Below are 23,730 nucleotides of genomic sequence, written 5' to 3' on the forward strand. Positions count from 1 at the left end.
TGCCACGCCTCCCACAAGGGATGGTTAGGAGCCTCTTGAGGCCCAACTGCCCCAGGCTCTGAACTGCCCCACTCCCTTGGGCTGGCTTTGGACTTTTGCTGATTCGCCCTTCCAGCCATTGCTCAAGTCTCCAGGGTCAGTAATGGCCGCTTAAAATTGACACCAACACTAAAGGCAGCATTGGTGGGGACAGAGCTGGGTGCAGCAGGGACGCACTGTCTGATTAGACCATCAAACCACCCCTATCAGTTGTTAAAGAGCCACGGCCCCAAGCGTCTTGGGCACACCTCTGTGAGCCCAGCTGCCAGCCCCAAAGGAATTCCATGTTCCTTTCTCTACCCAGAGCCAGAGGCCGCCCGATTCTGGGCATCCCCGTACTTCAGTTCACCAACATCCTGAACAGGGAGGCCAGCCTCAGCCATGGAGGCTGCTCACTGACGGGCACCCCCTCCCCGCGGCCCCTCTTCCAAAGCCTGAGCAATCAAGGCTAGCTGCCTCCCTGGGCCGGCGCAAGTACCCGCCTCCTCCCGGCCCCGCTCCTCGGCTGCAAACCCAGCTCATTTGCATGTGGATCGCGCCTGCCACCATGGGTGCTGGGGTCAATTGAAACTCAAGAAAAGAGAAGAAATTTATGCAAAACTGTTGATTGCATTTGTATGTAATGAAATCATCCAATATTCATCTGACTATAGAATCTAATCTGAGAAGAGAACTGAAGGACATGAGTGTCACTGCAAAACCGTAATGAGCCACTGTAGTGATTAAAAAAGCTCTTGAGCCTTCTGAAAATCCAGGCAGAAATAGCGTCTAATCAACTCTGAATACAGGAGGCGAGATTGGGCTGGCGCGCTGCGCACGGCCCGCCGCCGCGCTGGGGGTGCGTGGTAAACCCTGGCGGTCGCGGTCTGTGGGTGCCAATCGCCCGGCCACAATCAGCCGAGTCGTCGGTGCACAAAGCAATCGCCGCCTCTCGCCACGCAGAAGGAACCCAATCACAGCAGCTGTGAAGAGCAGCTTGAGGCTCTCACACCCGCCTTAAAAACCTCCCAAGGCCCCTTCTGTGTTCCTAGCTACAACTGGGAGGATGGGAGGGTTTGAGGATGTGGGACTGACACACCTGGACACATCTGGGACCCAGCCAGCCCCAGGCAGGGAGAGTCAATGTCTCAAAGGAGCCCTGGTTCATCAATGAAATGTCACCGCCTCCCAGAGGCCTTCCCTGATGACACCATCTAAATTCTCACACACATGGATTCTCTAACTCCTCCCCAGGCTGTTTCCTCCGCCATGCTCAGCTCCACCTGGCATCATCTCAGGGATTCATCTGTTTAATGTCTTTCTCTCCCAAACAAACTGTGTGCACGGTGAGGGCAAAGGCCTTGTGATGGTTGGCTCATTGCTTCAGATCATGCAGAACCTGGCGTGGTGCTAAGGATGCTGTCATGGGCATGGGCTAAGATGCTGCCATGTTTGTTAAATAGATACATAAGTTTCATGAACAGCCAAATGTATTTATTCATGCATTCAGCAAATACTTGTTGAGCGTACAGTGTGTACAAGGCTTTGTTCTGGGCACTGAGTATGCTGTGGCAAATTTAGGACAGTCCCTGTCCTCTTGGAGTTCACAGTCTGGGCAGAGAACAGTTATTAAAAATGTTACATATAATCAGAATAGTGCGGTGCTGGGGACATCCAGAGACTGTGTGAATAGACTTCCCAACAAGGAAGTCTGCCAGGAGGCAGTGACAAGCAGTTGGGAGCTAAAGGATGCATAGGAGTTAGCAATAAGGTTGAGAGTGTCCTAGGCAGAGGGAAGGGAATGTGCCAAGTCCCCAGAGTGACAGATGCGTGTGGGGAGCTGAAAGAAACCAGTGTGGTAAGAGCCAGAGAAGGAGAGTTTGGAATGAGAGGGGTCAAACCTTGCCACTTTAGAACTTTGAGATCTTAAGAACTAAGGACTTTGGTCAGGCATGGGGAGGCATGCCTGTAATCCGAGCAGCTTGGGAGGCTGAGGTAGGAGGATTGCAAGTTTGAGATCAGCCTCAGTATCTTAGTGAAGTAAGCAACATAGGGAGACTCTCAAAAAAAAATTTAAAAGGGCTAATAGTAAAGCACCTCTGGTTACACCACCTAGTACAAAAAAAAGGAAAAAAAGAAAGAGAAGAATTGTGAACTTTTTCCTGGGAGTGATAGAGTTTCTGACAGGAGTGTCATGGTTCATTTTGAAGAGCTCACCAAATGGAGAACGGCCAGAGGGTCAGCTAGCAGGGAAGGAGACTGGTTAAGAGGCAATTCAGTTTTCCAAGCAAGGGGGAGCCATTGCACATTTTTGAGTAGGGCCACTCATGGCAACAGGTACGTTTTAAAATGGCTAATCTGACCCAGAGAGATGGAGCAGATGATGGGAAATCAGGTAGGAACCAGAAATCAGTCTGGCGGCCACTTCGTTCAACATTCCAGTCATCCCTGTGGGGAAGCATCCTCTCCACACACTAATTGATGGTTCCCAATCTGCTCTGGGTTTGGACACCCAGTCACCTATCATTAACATGGGTTCTAAGCTAGAGTCAGTTAGTTCTGAGAATCCAAGAGACTGTGGATCACAAGGCTGCTTTTTTTCAGCAAGAACTTTCCAACATCAAAGGGCTCTTGTGAGTCATTTGCTTCTTTAGGCCTTAAATTCATCACAACAAGCAGGGAGGCCGCCTAGATGATCAGTAAGGACCTTCCTTGCTCCCCAAACCCTACAATTTTATGTCCCATGATCACTTAAAGACATTCAAGCCCAGTGACTTAAAAATCTCAGCACGAGGTTGAACCTACTATGGGAGACCCCATTGGGCACCAGGGGAGCAGAAAGCAGCCAGGAAATCTGAGTTCAAGTCTCATCTTGCCACTCACTTTGGTTGTCTATGGACAAGTTCTTGCCCCTCTGTGCCTCACTACCCCCTTTTGTACACCAAGGGACTTGTCTGGAAGTGGGGAGGGCTTAGCTTGCCTGGACCTAAGGCTCACCTGGACCCAACAGGTCAGACCAGAGCTCCACGTCCAATACTTACTGCCCACTGTGACCTTGAGCAAGCCAGCCAGCCTTTCTGTCTGGCCTTCCTCATCTGTAACATGGGGATAATGAGATAGAAACCAGAGGGCTGTTAGCAGAATTAAATAAGGTAACAGCTCAGGGGCTGGGGTGGAGTAAATGCTCTGTAGATAGTGTCTGCCTGGGTAGATGGCCCAGGACTGATGGTCCTTATTTCCTCTCTACAATGACTCCATTTTAAAGCATCTTGGATTTTCTGGTGGCTTGTGGAATTTACCTACAGCTTTAGGTACAAGGATTAAATACTTTTCTGCCCCTTTGGGGTGGGTTTAGGGGACACTGCTGGTCTCTAGCTGGCAGCCTTTTAGCAGTACTGCCACAAACTGCCAGCAAACTAGCCATGGGGTGATTCCCTGGCCACATCAAACATGGCTTCCTCCTTTCTCCCTGAATATTTCTGAATAGCAGCTGCCCATCCATCCCTATTCTAGTAGCCATATTTAGAATTTCAGGAGCCCCACCACCCCACCCTTAGTGGGTTGTATGTGTTGGATCTGAGATGGGGTCAGAGCCTTCCTGGTTTGCTTCCACGGTGGTAGGATGGGAGAACTAGAACTAGAATCAGTCTCAGATACCTCTGTGCAGCTCCCCTGTGCTGGCCGCCCCTGCTCTCAGGGGACTGTCATCTAGTGAAGTAAGACAGTCCCCAAACATCACAAGGGGAACACACAGGGGGGGAAAGTGCTTAGAACCCTGTAAAAAAGACCACATCAGAATGGCTCCAGAAGACTTCCTACAGGAGTTGGCACTTGGCTGGTTTGAAAAAGAGCTACGATATTCTCTCTCTCTCTCTCTCTCTCTCTCTCTCTCTCTCGGAAAAAAAATTTAAAAGTACAGAGGGAAAGAAAATAAGGTAACAATCACTCCTATTTTCATAGTCCCGAATTAACATTATGTCAAGGTGTGTGTGTGGGGGGGAGAGGTGTTTTGCTTTTGCTTTATACTGGGCACTGAACCCAGGGACACTTTACCACTGGGCTACATCTCTAGCCATTTTTATTTTTTGAGACAGGGTCTCTTTCTAAGTTTCCCAGGCCAACCTCCAACTTGCACCTCCCTCAGCCACTTGAGTCACTGGGATTACAGGTGTGGGTCACCACTCCCAGTTATGTCAACTTTTTATATATATATATATATATATATATATATACACATACATACACTTACAAATGTCCACACAAACTTCTACATGATCACCATTATGAATTGAGTAAGTATCCCTCACAATGCCTCCTTTCAAAATGTTACAATGCAAAAATTGAGTCAGAAATAATTTTATAAGAATCATTTTATGTTGTGTTATTATTACTTATATAAATGGAATGATAGAGTCCATAGGAGTGCACTTGCTTTCTGCACTGTCCATATCATTTGAGCTTTGGGGGCTCACTGTCGAAACATATGGCCCTGGCTCAACAATGTACCAAATGAAGGTACCGGGTTTGCTGACCCTCCAAAAGGTGGGATTTACGTCCTCCATGGATAGATGTAATCAAGGGCCAACGTTCTTGGGAGAGGGAGTGGCAGAGGCAAAGGCCAGGGGATAGGAAAGCTGGGAGATGTCTGGGGAGGGTCCAGGACATGTGCAGGGGAGATGGGGGAGGCCCATGGCCAGGCAGGACTCTGCAGCTGGCACACTGGACATCAGAGAGTGTGTGGAAAGGCTCCCCACTCAGAGTTAATGGCATGCCCTCAATAATTCCACTTATCCACTCTGAGTCCTCCCTGGGGAGGCCTCTGTTGCTCTTTCCATTAATTGTCTCATTAATGACCCACCGAAGTCAAGTACCCATTGTTCCCTGGGTCTGGGGCAGCCTCCCTGGCTTTTCCCCCTGGGGATTTGTAAACGTCTTTCCTTCCCGGCTTCCCTTTGGCAGGCATCCTTATCTAGTCCCTGCAGCAGCCAGGGCTAATGCTGTACTTCCTCAGTCCACACCCCGCCCCAGGAGCTGGGGCTGGGCAGAACCCTGCAGCTCTCTCTCCTCTCCTCTGCCTCCTCAGTCTCTGTGTGAGCCTCATTCTGGTTTTCTTTTTCTCTCTCTGGTTTTCTCCCTGGACTTGTTGCCTTCTCTCCACATGTGCTTTGGCTCCCTCTGTCTCTGTCTCCATGTGTCTCAGTGCCTGTCTTTGTAAGTATCTTTCATGGTCTCTCTACACATGACACTGTCTCGTTTTTTTTTTTTTTGGTACTGAGGTTTAACCCAGGGGTGCTTTCCCACTAACCTATATTCCCAGCCCTTTTTAAATTTTTTTTTTTTTTTTTTTAATTTTGAGACAGGGTCTTGCTAGTTTTTGAGGCTGGCCTCGAACCTGTGATCTTCCTGTCTCAGTTTCCTGAGTCCTGAAATTAGAGCATGTAACAATAGGCCTGGCCACACTGTCATCATCTGTTTCTGTCTTTGGACTGCCACCCCCCGCCCCCTCTTGCTGGGTCTCTGTCTCTGGCTGGGGGTCTCTGTGCTTATAGTGTGCACGCCTGTACATGAATGTGTTTCTACTTTTGTCTGATTCTACCTCCGTCTCCCTCCCTCATCCCTGTGTCTGTCTCTGTCTCCCTCCCTCTCTTCTGACTCACCTCCCCCTACCCATCCCTCCTTTCTTGTGGGTCTCTGAACCCTCCTGATTGACTATTGTCCTGTTTCCAACCTCTGCCTCACCACCACTCACTCACCCACAAGGTTCCTGACACCCACACAGGTCAAACCGCCTCCCTGGGTTGCTTCTCTCCCTAGCTACAGCACCAGCTTCCCATGGATGATAGCCTCAGGGACATCAGCACCAGGAGTAGGCGTGAGGTCCCACAGCTCTCAGACTTAGGAATTCAAGCATCTATAAAGTTAAAAAATAAAAATTTTAAATAAATAAATAAATAAAGAGAACCATCAGAAATTGACCAACTCTTCATTTTTCTAAGTGAGGAGTTTTTTTTTTGTTTTTTTGTTTTTTAAGATCACTAACTTCTCATCATTTCATAATGGAAAGAACATTTTAATACCCAAAACAAAAGCAGGAAGAACAAGGTCTAGGAATATACTATAGTCTTTAATATTAATTTTAAATTAAATTTAGACAAAGTCCATAAATTTAATTTTATTAAAACATTTACCACATTGCTTTTATTTTACTAATTTTACCCCATAAGGGTGAAGTTGTCGTCAGGAACCATCAGTTTCTCTGGCTCAGTTGGAAACCACCTATCCTATTCAATCCCCTCCCTGGTACACAGAAAAATGATGTGACCTTTATTGGAGGTAGAAAGAACAAAATTGGGGAAGGATCTGGAAGGTCTTGGTACCCACTCAGCACTGCACAAGGCCCTTTTCCGCCCCACTGGTCTCTAAATTTATAAGACTGCCTAGTGGGGGTCAGACACAAGACTCCCTGGGTTCCCTGGTCCCCTGGATGTCTTTGACCACGTAACTTCTCTAGTGCTTGTGTTCTCATTTGCAAAATGAGCAAAATTACTAGTTTCTAGAGTTACCAACAGTCAAGAGTCTAGTGCTTATTAGACACTATATCTGGAAGGAGGGGACTGTAAAGCAGTATCTTAGAAGAAGGGAAGCTATTTTGGTTGAGGCCAGATCCTGGAAAGAAGAGTGGGAGGGGCAGGTGCTCTGCCAGGCAGGAGCTGCTATACTGGGAGATAAGAGAGGCTCTAGAGCCCAGCAAGGCTGCCTGGGAACTCAGGAGTCCAAGGCAGGTATGGGATTAGGGCAAAGACCGTCCCTGCCTCTCCAGGGATCCCACCCAGCCTGTTCAGGCACTCAGCAAGTCCAGAAGTCAGCATCGTGTCATAGATCATGCCAACCCACCAAGTAGCAGCAAAAGTGACACTTCCTCAAGTAGCATTCCTGGCTACAGATCCAGAACCAGGAGCCTGGGTAGGTGCCAGTGATTGTGGACACCAGGTAGTACCTTCAGCAGCTGTCTGGAAACTCTCAGAGGAAACTTAGGTAGAAGATATGAGCAAGCAGGTGAGAGAACTAGAAAAACTGGGTAACTGATGTAAATGTGACTCCATTTGTCCTCAAGCTCTGGCATGTTCATGAATCAGACTAATATTTCCTCCACATCTGCTCAGTACTAAGCACTGTGCTGGTCAGGGATGTAAAGACTAGAGGAAAAGGAGAATTTCTTGCTAGAAACTTACATCTAGAGGAATCTGCCTCTGAAGTGGGCCTCTGAGCTCAGAGCCCAGGTAAACCCTGCCTGGGTCATGTGCCACATCTGTCCCCTGCTGAGCATCACCAGAAAGGAAAGTAGGAGTGCTTCAAAGGAAAACAGGACAGGTGACTTAATGGATGTGGCAGCAGGGCGTGAGGGAGATGAAGGCAAAAGTGGCTCCCAATATCCTGGTTGGGTACCTGAGTGGGCAGTGACTCTGACCCTGAGAAGGAAACAAGGGCAAGCAGCCAGGCTGTATTCCAGGCAGGGCTAGCTGAGGCTGAGTGTGATGCTTCTGAGGCAAGTGCAGGTCAAGGGAGCAGGAGAAATACCACGATGAGCGAATGAATGAGTTGGTGCAAGGGAGGTCAGAAAACTAAGAGGACTTTGAAGTCTAGATAAGTTTTGCCCATTGGGTGGGGCAGGGATTTAAGGGACACATATTGGATAAAGAAAAAAGCCTAAGGAAAGGCTAGGAGGTGGGAGAGAGGAGTACATCATTTCAGAAAAGCTAATAATTTGATTTAGCTTAGGCACTGGTTGTCAAGGTAGGTGTGAGAAGTACATCACAATTAAAGAGATACATACTGGCCAGAATGCAGATTACAGAAGTCACTGAATGCCAAGGTGAAGAGTTTACATAATTTAGTAGGCAATGGGGAGCTATTGAAGGCTTTTGAGCAGAAGAGTAACATAATGAGAAGTTTCAGGTTGCTCTAATTTAACAGCATATAATAGATTAAAGGAGAGTCTACAAGAATGGAATACAATACAGGGATCATCACTACTTATTTTTCATTCAATGAAAACTGAACTCCTATGCAGAAGTAATCTTTCTCCTTAATATAATCTCTAGTCACTAATCTGCAGAGGGTTGATACTCCAAATCACTTAGTGTTAACACTAAATTATAAAGAAAGGAGTAAATGGCTTCTCTAAAATCAGTATTATCAATGAATGTACATGAGTTTAAGTTACCACTAAAAGGAGTTTCATATATACAGACACTAGAATATTAGTCAGCCTTAAAGAAAAAGAAAGTCTGATTCATGCTACAACATGGATATCTTTTTTTTAAAAAAAAAATTATTTTTTAGATGTAGTTGGACGCACTTTTACTTGTTTGTTTGTTTTTATGTGGTGCTAAGGATCAAATCCAGGGCCTTGCACATACTAGGTGAGCACTCTACTGTGAGCTACAACCCCAGGCCCAACAACATGGATATCTTGAGGACATAATTAATGCTAAATGAAATAAGCCAATCCCAAAAAAGACAAAGTTCTCAGAGTAGTCAAATTCACAGACAGAAGGCAGAATGGTGATGCCAGGAGCTGTAAGAGGAAGAAATGGGGATTAGCATTAACGGGTGATGAGTCTGAGTTTTGCAAGGTGAAAAGTATTCTGGAGGTTGACTTACAACATAAATGTACCTCACACTACTGAACTGTATGCTTAAAAATGGCTAAGACAGTGAATAATATGTGTATTTTACCACGATTAACAATAATAAGAAAAAAGAGTTTCAGAATGGTTCCTAGAACAGAACCCAACTCTAAAAAAGAAACATACCCAAAACATGGTGCATCTGAAAGGCTAAAAATAAAGAAACAGGGAAAGATACACCATGCAATGCAAACAGAAAGCAAGTAAGGGCTATGATCTTGGTATATAATGAGACAGAATTCATACTCAGTGCACAAAATAAAGATATAAGAGTTTGGAGTCTAGCTATGCATCAAAACAACACTTTCATAAAACAGAAATTATAGGAAGAAGAAATAGATATGTTAGTAACAGAAGACTGAAATACATAACTTCTAGTCCAGACTCATCAAAGAGTAAAAAATTCAGATAGAGAAAAACTAAACACTACATATCATATTTCCTGTATGTAGAGAAAAATGTGTACCTCCTAGAAAATATTCCTTTTCAAGAGAACATCATGAAAATTAACCATATATTAGGACAAAGAAAGACTCAATAAGTGGCTTTTCAGGATATGAGCTTTAAAAAAAAAAAAAAAAAACACCTTTATTTTGTTTATTTTTATTTGGTGCTGAGGATTGAACCCAGGGCCTCGCACGTGCTACGTGAGCGCTCTATTGCTGAGCCACAACCCTAGCCCCCAGGATATGAACTTTTATTGATCATAATCTTTTTCTAACTTCACTCACTCAATAGTTTCAATGGAATAAAGGATGTAGAAGCCCACTGAAAACTAAAAAGCACCAACTAAATATTAGTTAGCCATTGTGTCAATACTATCACTGTCATTATTCACTGCTTCATGCTCATTTGCTTACTCCCTGGTTCTCTGACACTTAGAGAACTCTGACAATCAGCAAGGGGAGGCTATGAATACAGACAGCACTTCTTCAGTGCTTACTATGAATTCTGTATGTACAAACACAGATGGCCATTATTTCTGGGTTAAAAAACAAACTTCAGGTACTGTTCTATTTTACTGTATTCTTATTATCATAGCTTTCTAATTGTTTTATAAAGTAAGACTTCTGCTTCTCTTATGTCACCTTCCAGGCACAGAACATTACAATCCATATTTTGAGCAAGCAATCAATGAAGCACTTGGATTAAGGATTCACATCAAAGTTAAATCTGGATTTGAGATTATACTCTAGTACTCACTAACTATGTGATGACTGTAGGCAAGTATTCCCTTTCTGAACTTCAGTTTTCTCATACATAAACAGAGAAAATTGTAGTATCTCTATCAACTAGGGTAAGTTTAAAGGTAGTGACACATGTCAAGGGTCTACATGTAGTCTACAGTAGGTATTCAATATTAGTCTGAGGTTGCAGAAAGAGGAGCACAATTTATCAAATTATCTTAGAATAGGGGTCCTTTTTTAATTAAAAAAGTCTGTGAGTAGAAATATTCTCCAGTGTACTTATTCAATAATACTATAGAGGCAAGAATTATAGTAGATCCCTATTATGAAATACTGTACTGCAAGGAAAGAATGAATTCTGTATGTACAAACACAGATGGCCATTATTTCTGGGTTAAAAACAAACTTCAGAATATGAAAGAGTTCCCCTGGCCTCCTTTTAAAAAATTATTTATGTACAGAGAAAGATCTGGAAGGATATATACCTGATTTTAAAGGGGGGGTAAATCTAGAAAATTGTAAGAAGTCTTGCTTTTAATTTTTTCCCCCATTGTTGATGGACCTTTTTGTATTTATATGTAGTGCTGAAAATCAAACCCAGTGCCTCACACATTCAAGGAAAGCACTCTACCACTGAGCCACAACCCCAGCCCTTATTTTTAATTCTTTATATTGTTTCTTTTATAATTTCACACACACACATACACACACACGAAGGAAAAAAGTGGGGAAAAGCTCTTTGGCCTGTTGTGGGGGGTTGTTTTGATTTGATGGAACTTTAAAAGTTGATGAACTGAACAGAGGAGGTGGTTAATTCTTCTGCCAAATGTGAAAATTTCCAGCGCAGCTTTTACCTTAGAGAGGGAGAATGCAGGAGGGTGGGGGGAAAGACTACTCAAGCATCCTTGTAACTCAGCACATCCTAGCAGGTAGTCTCATTCCTGCCACCACTGCAGCCCTGACACACAGAACAACAGAGAAACTTTGATAAATGTCAACCAAAATGGAGCAATCAGCTGAAAGCCATTTGCTGAGCTATCTGACTGCCCTGGGCTTGAGACTTTCCTTTATTCATTTATCATGATATATGGCTTTGGCCAACATACACACAGGAGAGAAATTGTTGACATGTGGAACCCAAGTACAGAAAATCTTTCATTCTTTCCTCCCTGGTCTGTTCACCAAATAAGTTTTTGTTTATTTAAAGACTACAGAGGATTTGGCTGTTAAGAACCAAATGCCTTTGGAGTGGAGTTACAACATAATTTATCATTTCCTCTGTTTATTAAAAAATCCTGCATCTTTGAAAAGCACATTTGCAGTGAGTTGGGGATTTCGGCCACTCATGAAAGACTGTTGCAAAGCCCCTGTGGCTGTCCCCCAAAGGGGCTCCTTTGCTCTCTTCCTGTTCTTCAATTGATCCTGTGCTAGCCACCAAGGGGTGGTGAAGGAGATGTGAGGACAGGTAAACCCGGCAGGAGATTATGTTAGTTCCTTTCATCTTGGACCTAATCCTGACCTTAAATCCTCACTGGCTATTTCATAGCAGTTCCCACCATGATAAGCAGAGGAAACAGCATAACTTTCTTACCTATAGCAGAGGACCGAGTCTGGAGGAGTCAACTAGTAGAGAGAAGCAAGATGTTGCATCAAAGGAACTCAGCCAGGGTCTGCTGCTGTCCAAGTAGCTCCAATCCCAAGGCAGATGCCTGGCTGAACTAGAACTCCAGCCAAGACACTATAAACAGCAACTTAGCTTGGTGTACTAGCTACCACTCGAACATGGGTCACACCTTGCACATTTTTTTATTCCTGGCACAAAGGACAGTATCTGATAAACAACCAATGCTCACTAAATGCTTGCACAGGCCGCAGGATGCTGTGGTGTCCTCCAGGTGACTGAACACTAGGAGATATGAGAGGGTGGCTTGCCCAGAGAGGCCATGGGAGCTCGGTGTAATACCCCCGCTCCCACAGCTGCCTCTGTGCACCTCTTCATCTGGCTGCTCACCTATGTCCTTCACAATAAACCAGTAAACTCATTTCCCTTAGTTCTATATGCCATCCCAGCCAATTACCTGAATCATGGTCAAGGAGGGGGCTGGAAAACCAGTTTGTAGCACCTGATTTGTGACTGGCATTGAAGTGGGGGCAGTTTTGTGGGGTTGAGCCCTTAACCTGTGGGATGTGATACTGTTTCCAGGTAGATAGGGTCAGAACTGAAGTTCAGTGTAAGACATACGGTTGGTGGCCACTGGAGAACTGCCTGCGTGTTGGGGGAGACCTCACACATCTTTGTCACAGAAGTGATCCACACTTGAGTGTGAGAGAGTAGGAAAAAGCAGTGTTTTCCACTCATTAGTGAGCAGAGCAGGCTTTAGAATCAGGCCTCAATTTGAACCCCAGCTCTGCCACTTGTTAGCTATGTAAATCTGGGCAAGAAACTTTACCTTTGTAAAATGAGACTGACCATAAATAATAAAAATCCTCTACCACCTTCCAGCTCTGTTACTTGAGGAGGATCAGTTGCTTAATATTGTCAAATCTTAGTTTGTTATTTTGTGGGGGAGATTGAACATTGGAGATTGAACCCAGGGATAGGTTACCACTGAGCTATATCCTCAGACATTTTAAATTTTTATTTTGAAACAGGATCTTGCTTACTTGCAGAGGCTGGCCTCAAACTTGCTGCCTTCCTGCCTCAGCCTTCCCAGTAGCTGGGATCACAGGCATATGCCACACAGGCCAGCTCCAGTTTTCTTATTTAAAAGGAGGTAATATACACCTGTTAAGTTTACTATGCATTATAACTATAAAGCTTTAGCTGACTCTAGCTCACAGTGGCTATATTGTGAATGGATGAAAGAAAAAAATAATTGGGGATAGGGATTAACTTAACTTGGCACTCAAAGATGGGCCAAAATAAACCACATGTCTATCAACAACAGGCAGTAGGCCCTGGGGGTGGAGAAGGTATCTAATTACAGTAAAAGTTGAGATTAAGGACAAGAGTAGAAAAAGACAGAAGGACTGTTACATCACAGAAGAAACCAGCATTTATTAGGTAGCTACTATGTGCAATTTATTCACAATTCGAAAATACGAATGCCTTCTATATTCCGGGTATTATGCCAAGTCATAGACTAACTGGCAAAATAATAATAATCATAGTTTGGGTACAAATAAAAGCATTAGATTGAACTGAGAGCCAACAGTGGGGGTTTTAGGTTAGGGGGTAAAGGAAGGATTCCCAGATGACATGATAAGAAAAGTAAACAGGCCTGGCCTGTTGGTGAGGAGTAGAAAAATGATCCAGGCAGAGAATGGAGCATGCATGAAGTTGATCCAGAGGCAAAAGCTGTTCTTGGTTGCTTTAAATATAGGTACTTAGAGATCATCCACCCCAACCAACTATGTCCTTTCCTTTGTAGCTGTTATTCTTTCCGATTTTTTAAAATTTTTTCATTTGGTGGAAATGGGCCTCTAGCAAAGGGGTTCAGTCACAGCAGAAGGCCCACATCAGTCTGAACAGAGTTTAAAATTAGGAACAGGGCTTGATTTACTGTTTGAAAAAGGAGGCTCCTGAGATGAGGAGCAGGCAGTTCAAAGCCTGCTAATGATCCCCATCCCTTGGAGACATCGTGGTCAAGGCAAATGCCCAAGTAAAGACACTCTGCCAGCAGTAGATGTTCTCTGAGGGCTAACCAGGCCAGAAGGCTCAGAGTAGAATGGGGTGAGCAGGGGGAAGGAGGAAGAGAATGAGCAGATCTGAGTATCCCACTGGAAGGCAGAGCCTTCCCTGCACTGACAGCACAGTGACAGACTTCCACGTGGATGGAGATGGGGGTGGGAGGTGCCAATTTGCCCCCATGGGATCCACCAGAAACTGGCTGGTGTGTGGTTGGGCTCTGACAGACTTTCATCCAAGGAGTTCTTTGGTCTTCACTGCCAGATGCCTGTCTAGCTCTGCAACTGTGTCATCGGCCATTTGGCTGATCTGCAAGAACACAAAATGAGATAGCTTTTTAACCAAGGCTGCAGAAAGATAGGGGACAAACATTCCAGAAATATGAAAAGGTTATCTAGGAAAAATTACAGTGATAAAAGTTCACATTAACTGAGTACCAGCCAGCTGTACTAATAACTTCAAATATACATTCTTGTCGATTCCCAACAGTAATCCTGTGAGTCAGATACTATCATTATCCCCATTTTACAAATAAGGAAACTGAAGCAGTTGGATCACTACTTACAGGGTAAAGAGCTAGAAAGCTGCAATGCCAAAATCTAAACCAAGGTAGTCTGACTCCACAGCCTACATTCTTAACTATTATATGAAACAAAGAAGCCAGACTGTCTCTTAATGGGCCTCTAGAATTCTTACACCTCAGCTAGTCTACCAGTTTAGAATGTTTTCAGATGAACTGATAAAAAGAATATTAAGATCCCAAGAGTTAAGCAGAAAAAAAAAAATGCCTTCAAAAAAGATGAAGTACATCTGGTTAACAAACATGGAAAATTTAATAGACACTGAGGAAATGCAAATTAAAACAAGATACAGTTTGGCTATCATAGTTAGCAAAATTTGATGTGTTTTTTAATTACAATATTCAATGCTAGCAAGCTATAGTAAAATGGATAAGCTCATAGATCACTGATAGGAATTTAAATGATGCAAATGTTCCTATCATTTAATCCCTGAATTCTCAACTGGGAAATTATCATATGAACAGGATCTGAAAATTTTTTAAGCTCTAAACACATAGATATTTATCCTGATTTTATTTTTAATAATGAAAAATCAGAAAACCCAAAGTTATGGAATGGAGAAGTAGCTGAATATATACAGTCATTAAAAATGGGTGAGACTGTGGCTGGGGCTGTAGCTCAGTGGCAGAGCACTTGCCTACCATGCATGAGGCACTAGGTTCGATCCTGAGCACCACATAAAAACAAATAAAATAAAGGCATTCTGCCACCTACAACTACAAAAAATAAAACTTAAAAAAAAAAAACCTAAAAATAATTTTTAAAAATTGGGTGAGACCGTCTACTTTTCATGGAGAGAATGCACACAGGTAAAATTCCAGTTTGAATGTTTTATAACAAGTATGGGTACATTTGTAATGAGAACAAAAATGTCTGTTTCAATAATTCAAATAGAGACATACTCATGTTATCCTTCACTTAAAGCAAAATCAAGATTCAAAATTCTCTGTGAATATGTTTTATATATATGTATATTTTATATATATATTTATATGTATATATGTATGTTTTTTATATAGGTCTATGTGTATATATGTCTATGTACATATGAATATATATTAGAATTATAAATATACATATATATTTTATATATCTGAAATAATCTATAAAATATGTAAACAAAAAAAGGCCTAGCCAGGCATGGTGGCACACACCTGTAATTCCCACAGCTTGGGAGGCTGAGACAGGAGGATTGTGAGTTCAAAGCCAGCCTCAGCAACGGTGAAGCACTAAGCAACTCGGGAGACCCTGTCTCTAAATAAAATACAAAATAGGGCTGGGCTGGGGCTCAATGGGTGAATGCTCCTGAGTTCAATTCCTGGTACCAAAAGAAAAAAGGAAAAAAAAAATGGCATATTTTTTAAAAGAAGAAGGAAGCTTACCAAAATATTAACAGTGGTTATCTTTTAGTGATAGGAAGATAGAAATATATTATTCATGTCTCTTATCAATCACATCCCACCTAGCACATCTCAAGTTCTCAGAAAGCATTTAGTAAGTGAATAATTATTAAAGTTTTCTATGCTTTTTCTATGTTTTCCAAATTTTTTGCATTAAGCATATATATATGCCTCTAAGAATAAAAAAAAAAAGCCAGTATGATTTACTAGGTACTAAAGCCTCCCCCTCTGTCTATATGGGACTGAAGGGAAGAAGCTTAGGTGGGAAGCTTTGAGGTAGCAGCATAGTGCCCAGGATCTGTGTGCTAAGCTGTTTGACATTTTGATGTGTGAACCCCAAGCTTTGGTCAGGAATTGGAAACTAAATGTACTAGAAAGAGTAGAAACTAAAAAAGACTTGCAACTGGTCCCATGTAGGGAGGCAGCCATCTCTCACCATAGCAACAGCTGTACATTTTTAAGCTGGAAAAGTAAAGCTCCTGAGGTTGCCAGACACTTTTCTAGACTGAATTTAGAATGGCAGTTTGGTCTCTCCTCACTAAGCCAGTCAAAACCCCTTGAAATGTTTCTGGCCTCTGCAACTGCTTTGCACGAGGTGGAGCACACTGCCAGCAGCACTCCAGCCATAAGCCTCCTCTACAGAAATGGCACTGAGTACAGTTTGGCATAGGGATGGGAAAAAAAAGAAGACACAGCACCCAGGGTAACAATATGACGACATGGAGAGACAATATGCAAGTCATTTTCCCACTCTGAGCCTCAGTTTCCTATCTATCAAATGAGGATGCCAGTCCCTTCCTCAGAGAGTGGTTGTGAAGGTTAAACAAAATCATGAACATATGAGCACATTTAAAACTGGGTATTTTCTGTGCAAATAGTTGTTACTGTGATTTTTACTATCATTTCCTAACTTCTTTTCAAATTAATCAATCAATGGAAATATTTACTAACTTTTTACCATATTATAAGTACAAAGTGTCCTTGGGAACAGTCTACCTGCAGGTTCATCTTTTCCATCTCTATCTGACTTCTTAAAATACTGGTAATCAACACCAACATACAAGAACAGCTTCCACTTACTGAATGTTCACTACATGCCAGATACTACATGTTCACTAGGCTACATTTTCACACACTTTGTTGCACAGAATCCTCACAACATAGGGGATACAATTAAGTCTTTTTAACATATTATGAAGACTTTTTCACCAGCCTGTTGCATAATTGTTCCTACTGTGCCAAAGTTTTTCATCCTCTGTTCCTTCAATTCATGCAATCATCTCACACAACCCCTGTACAGACTGGACAGGCATTATCCCTATTTTACAGAGGATTAAGCAAGGCATAGAACATTAACTGCTCTGCCCCAAAATCACATAAAAAGTCAGTAGTGTGGCCAGGCTAGGAACTCACCCACCCATAATGGTCAGTATGATGCTCCTGCTCCCACTGAGGGGTCTAGGTACCTGGCCTAAGTCCTTCCTCATTCCAGCCTGGCTATGATAGGGTCATTAAAAGTTATCAATCCTAGTACCCTTAAAGTCCCAAGGTTGGGAGAGGAATGACATGGGACAAACAGAGTAAAAATTACCAAGGACAAGCAACCATGAGTCACTTCTAAATATGCTGTATCATTCATTTGGTCTTCACGTCAATCTTTTCAGATGAGCAGATGCTCAGAAAAGTGAAGCCACATTCATGGCACAGAAGTAAAGGAGCTAGGATTTGAATTCTTAATTCTATTTGAATATTTTAATTCTAAAGCAAAAGCCCTTTCATTATCATATGACTTGTAAAGATTATGATATTATCACCAACATCATTGTCTTGAGAATTACTTTTGCACTTAACAAGTTCAGGGAAATAAAAGGCAGGAACAGAGATATGGAAAGAACACAGCACACAGCTCTGGGACAGGCTTGCATACAAGTCATCCTTCTTGAGGCCTGGCTTGGGACCCCCACTGCTCACCAGTCTGGCCTCCCTGCCTGCAGCCCAGTCTGCCAAGAGCCCTCCCCTCCTTCATCCTCACCAGCACCGGGCTTCACTCATTTCAGAGCAGGCTGTTTCTCAGAGAAAGGCAGCAGTGAAAGGATATTGGCTAGAGTCACTGGTGGTTTCTGCCAAGTACTTTAATGTTCAACAGACCCATTTATAGCAAACTGAAGTGAAGGTGAAACAGCAGGCAGGCAGATGTCAGTGTCCTGAGCAGAAAGACCGTGGTCCTTCTTCAGCAGAGCTGGCCAGGGCTGGGGAAGTATGGAGGGGCTGGGGGAGTTTGGGGGTCAGATGCGATGGCTGAGACAGAAACTACAACTGAATCATCGTTTGATTCTAACATAACAAAGATGAAAGAAACAGTGTTTTTATAAAGTTAAAAAAAAATGACCTCAAAAGAATTTTGGAAAAAACTTTAAAAAGAAAACCTCACAGGGGCTGGGGATGTGGCTCAAGCGGTAACGCACTCGCCTGGCATGCACGGGATGCTGGGTTCCATCCTCAGCACCACATACAAATAAATAAAGATGTTGTGTCCACCAAAAAAAATTTGAAAAATATTAAAAAAAAACTCACAAAAAATGAAATAAAAATTGTCCATAATTCTATCATCTGATATATATAAGCTGCCAACTGTTCTATGTATATGTGACTTTTCTTTATAAAAATGGCATCATGTTATATAACTTAAAGTATATTCTAAAAAAATTTCCTGTCTATAAAAATATTTTTACTGTTTTTCTATGCAGATTTCAATGAGTAGCTATAAAACAATTATTTTCCCACTGTCAGAAATTTAGACAGCTATTATACATAATGCATCGAAGAACATCCCTTTAGATAAAAAATTCGCAACAATTTAATTCAGATAAATTCCCAAATTACTAACTGAATTAGAAATGTATGGGTTTTGGTATATGGTGCCATATTATCCTCTAGAAAGGCTATATGAATTTATATTAAAAAAAAATCTTCTCTATATAGTGTAGGAGTAAAAACAATAGTTTCAAGACATCAATATTTTAAGCTCACATTAAAACTTCTAGGTTTGAGTTAGAAAAGGCAAAATTTTAGCACACATATTTTTTAAATCTTAAGTGATTTAGACAGTATATACTAAGAACTTTAAAAATATGTATTTCCTCTACATAGTACTTCCACACTTCGGACATTCTATCCTAAGGAATTATAAAGACTTCTAATGATATGCACTGCAATCTTAAAAAAAAAAAAATTAAAACAAACTAAATGTCCAAAAAGAGGGCTTCAAAAAGTGAATCATGGGTAAAACCTCAAGACAAACTAGCAGCCATTAGAAATGGCCATTTATAATGACAAGGAAATGTTAATGTCTTTAATGCCAAATGGAAAATGAAAAGCTGGATGTAAAATTGTATATACACTATACGTACTCATCATGTTTACAATTACATAGTGTTAAAAACAAACAAACAAAAGGAACAGAAGAATTATTCCAAAATATTAAGAGGAGCCACTTGTGCAATGTGGGCTTGTGATATGCATTTTCCCCCATTTTTGAAAATAGTCTTCTGTACTCTATATTTTCTATAATGAGCAGACATTACTTTGATAATCAGGAATAAAAAAAGTAAACACATAAGTTTTTTAAAACTGTTTATGAAGCAACAATCCACTGCATCCTTGTTTATATGAAACAATAACAAAAAAACCCACACTAAAAACTCAAATTTTGGTGACTTCTGACACGGAAAAAGAACAAAATGAAGCATACACAAGGCTGTCTCCTGAATATTTTCTCCCATCCTTTAATTACGTAATAGCAAGTGAAGTTACCACCAATAACGGTCAGAGCCAACATTAACATGACAGCATCTGTAAGCGGAGTGTGGTGGTGCACAGCTGTGATATCTCAGTGACTTGGGAAACTGAAGCAAGAGGATCGAAAGTTTGAGGTCAGCCTCAGCAACTTAGCTAGGCCCTGCCTCAAAGTGAAAAAAGAGGTGGGGATGTAGCCTGGTGACAGTTCCTCCCTGAGTTCAATCCCCAATACCACACACACACACACACACACACATGCAAAGGATATCTTTATTAAAGATTTTTACAATGGAAAAATGATAAATTTTATAGATCACTGGTATTTTATAGATCACATATACGCTTACAGAGATAGCCTGAAGAACAGCACTAAAATGTTAGTAATGGTCATCTCTTAGTGACAAGACTTCAATGACTTTCTTCATTATTATTATTATTTTTGGGGGGGGCACTGGGGATTAAACCCAGGAGTGCTTAACCACTGAGTCACATCTCCAGCCCTTTTTATTTTCTAATTTGAAACAGGGTTTCACTAAGTTACATAGGCCTCATTAAGTTTCCTTGAGCTTGCAATCCTCCTGACTCAGCTGTCCAAGTCCCGGGGATTACAGGCATGCACCACCACACCCAGCACTTCATTCCTTTTATAATAAACATGTATTACTTAAGTATTAGGAAAACTAATGGAAGTTATTTTTGCTTTGAAAAAAATAATAATAATCAACATAAAGAAGGGAGAGCCAGGCACAGTGGCATCTGCTCTTGCCAAGTAAAGACGCCCTGGAAATTTATTGACTCTGGAAGATTTTTATAAAGCAGACTTGAACCCAGTCCAAGATCTGCAGCCAAGTTCCCTGAGAGCCCAGCCTAGAACAGCTACTACCTAGCTTAACCATGGAAACAAGAGTAACAAATAATGCTTTGAAACTATAAATCACTGAGTTTTGAAGTAGCTGGTCATACAGCATTACTACGGCCACAGGTGACTGCTATGGATGCACAGCCAATGTGGGAAACTATGGTCATGTTAAAATTTAAACTCCTCAACCTGGTCTTCAAGACCTTCCATCTTCTCTACTCACTCCCTAGTCTTAGCCTAGGTTAAAGCCCCACTGATCTATGTGACAAGCCTCTTTTATATCATCATCCCGGTGCACATGCTGTTCTTGTCTCTTTTCTTCTTGTCTCTCACTCTTTTATCCAAGAGCTCCTTTAAGACTTGCTCAAGTGCTACTACTCAGCACACTGACAACGTAAGTACTTACTTCTCAGCAACCAGAAAACCAGAGAAGAGAGCATTAGCAGGTAGGCTCTGAGATCAGCCTGCCTGTCTCTGGATGCCCTTTCTTCCATGTACCAGCAACATGATTGGGCTCGTCACTGAACTTTTCCTCACAGTTCTATAGTGACGAGAATTAATGAAGTAATATAAAGTGTTTAGCAGAGAGCCTAGCACAAGTAAAAAGTCAACAGCATCTTATCCTCTTTTATGGATCCCTCCAAGGCCCAGCATGAGGACAGAGTCTTGGTCAATATTGTCATGTGAATGAAAGGACCAGAGACGTTTGTTTAAACTGTCTTTGCTTCACACATGAATGAATGATTCCTTGGGTTGGAAACATAAACTCCACATCTGTCGGCAACAGTACCTGCTTCTCTATGAGCCTAATGGTATCTTCCGAAGTCTTGTCTTTTGATTTCTTCAGCTTATTCATCGCATTGGTGCGAACCCTCCGTAAAGAGTCCTTGGCCTTGTTGGTGTTCTGTTTGGCCAGTTTCACCAGCATTTCCCTGTGCTCCCTGGTTACTCTGATAAAAGAAAAAACAACAACAACAAAAAATCAACAAAATCATCTAGACATTAGCCTCTAGCAAAGAATTTAATATCATTCAATTAACTCCACAGTCTATAACTTTTACTCTGAACATTGTTGACACATGCCTATGGATATGCTCAAGGTCAAGTATGTTGAGTTAGCTAAGGACAGCCCATAAGAATACTGCTTAAAAGCTCAATTCACAATAGGTAAGCTATGGAATCAACCTAGGTGCCCTTCAACAGATGAATGGATAAAGAAAACATGGTATACATACACAATGGAATATTACTCAGCCATAAAGAAGAATGAAATTATGGCATTTGCCAGTAAATGGATGGTAATGGAGATTATCTTGCCAAGTGAAAATGAGCCAATCTCAAAAAACCAAGGGCCAAATGTTCTTTCTTATATGCAGATGCTAGCACACTATAACTGGGGTGGTGGCAGAAGAAGAGAAGTTCACTGGATTAGACAAAAGGGAATTTTAAATGAAGGGAAGAAGGTGGGAATAGGAAAGACAGTAGAATGAACAGGACATAACTTTCTTATATTCTTATATGAATACATGACCAGTATAACTCCACATCATGTATAACCACAAAAAAATGGGAAGTTATACTCCATGTATGTATGATATGTCAAAATACTGTCATGATAACTAAAAAGAACAAACAAAAAATTTTCAAAAAGAATACTGTTAAAAGTACAAGAGGAAGTCTACACAGACCTGGGGTCAAATTCTGATCATGCTACTAATGAGACACATACATGGTCTCCTTTCCTCAGAGTGCCCATCTAATGTGGATTCAAGGAGTGATGTAAAAAATTAATGAGATGATGCATGTGAATTATTTAGCACTGACCCCGGTACATTTTAAGTGCTCAATTAAACAATCAAAAATGAGCCATAACTCTACCTCCTTCCTGCTAAAGAAAGCAATGCAAATAAGTGATGATGTTATAGAAATAGCAGCATCTCTGATCGCTAAATCATCCAAAACAAGTAGTAACTTCATAATCTTATTAAAACAAATGACTTTCAATTGATTTCAAAACCAAACAATATGTAACACGAGTCACAATGTAACATGGGCGAACCACTATGCCAGTTAACTTCCAAAAAGTACCCAGGAAATGTCTATCACATTATAAATGTTTAATAAATATTAGTTTTTACTTAATATCCTCATCATAACAGCAAAAAGCATACTGAAGGCTGACAATAGGCCACTGAGACAGGCACTTATACACTAATCCTTACAACCACCACAGACAGTTATTAGTTTACATTCAATAATCACAACAACCTAGCAAACTAGCCTAACATGTTTGCCCGGCCTTCCTTTTTCCATTTGTATAAACTGAGTGCCTACCACTTATCAAAACTTTTTTCCATTTTATAAACTGAGTGCTAGGCACTGAGGATATTACCATGAAGATGACAGACCACTGTTTGCTCTTAAGGAGCTGCAATAGGAGTGAAGCAAGCAGTGACATTTACAATGGAGTATGAGCAGTGCTATGGAAAGGGATATGGGGAAGGCCAAGGTGCCACAGGAAAAAACCCACTCAGCTAAATCACCTAGGACTGTCCAAGTTTAGGGAGGGGGCAGTAAGGGAAGATTTTCCTAGAGAAATGATATCTAAACATGATAGTCATTAGGTCCGTTTACCAGTATTATGGTTCTTATCCTTCTGGGCACATAGGAGAAATGCACGTTTTGACCCCTTCCAAAGCTAAGCTACACAGCTTTCAGTCCCTTCTGGACTGACCTACTTGAATGTATTCTCAACATAAAAATGAAATGGCCAATGAAATCTGAGCAGAAATGATGGGTATCACCTCAGGATAGAAGCTTCCAGAAGAAATGCATGCTCTATCACATTTGTTTTCCTTGGCCACAGTACAAGTTGAGATAAGAATTTCCATCAGCTCAGGTCCCAGAATGACCATGACGAACAGCCTCTAGAATGCAGCATGAGCAAAAAATAAACTTCTATTGCTATAAGCCATGGAGATGTTGGGATTGCTTGTTAACGCAGCATAGCTCATTCTGACTAATATACCTTATTAGAATCAAAAAAGTCCAAACTGCCAGTACAGGCAGAGTAAGGGGAGACATGTAGGAGGAGGAAAGAGCATACAAAAAGGCTTGAAGCTGTGAAGCTGTGAACATATTTCATCACAGGAACTGGCTGGAGCACAAGTAACAAAGTAAGGAGTCATAAGAGAAGAGGCTGAGTGGTTAGGGCGGTGGCTCAGTGGTAGAGTACTTGCCTGGCACATCTCAGGCACAGGGTTCAATTCTTAGCACCACATATAAATAAATAAAGATCCACTGACAACTAAAAGAAATAAATAAATATATATATATATATATAAAAAAATTTATATATATATAAATTTTAATTTTTTAATTCACTGAACAAAAATCATGCTGACATGTTTAGGTCTCTTTTTTTGTTCTGCCAAAGCATATGTCAGTGTAAGGAAGGAACAGGAAAAAAAATTATATATATATATATATACTGTCTCTTATACACATCT

General features: G+C 41.6%; 1 protein-coding gene across 14 annotated transcripts in view; it reads right to left on the bottom strand.

The window, feature by feature from the left end:
* Nucleotides 1–12,933: 12,933 nt before the first annotated feature.
* Mrrf (mitochondrial ribosome recycling factor) overlaps nt 12,934–23,730 on the bottom strand; it is a 51,391-nt gene continuing 40,594 nt past the window's right edge. For 13 of the 14 annotated variants that reach the window (XM_015497626.2, XM_015497630.2, XM_048813134.1 and 10 more), the window contains 2 exons: nt 21,012–21,171; nt 12,934–13,892 (listed from right to left, as the gene is read on the bottom strand). In XM_015497626.2, coding sequence (XP_015353112.1) covers nt 13,815–13,892; nt 21,012–21,171 — 238 coding nt within the window. In that variant the 3' untranslated portion in view covers nt 12,934–13,814. Of the gene's footprint in view, nt 13,893–21,011; nt 21,172–23,730 lie in introns of those variants that run through there. The other variant, XR_001504759.2, reaches the window with a different exon arrangement.

The sequence above is a fragment of the Marmota marmota genome, unplaced genomic scaffold, assembly GCF_001458135.2.
Source record: "Marmota marmota marmota unplaced genomic scaffold, marMar, whole genome shotgun sequence".
In the NCBI taxonomy this organism is placed as follows: domain Eukaryota; kingdom Metazoa; phylum Chordata; class Mammalia; order Rodentia; family Sciuridae; genus Marmota; species Marmota marmota.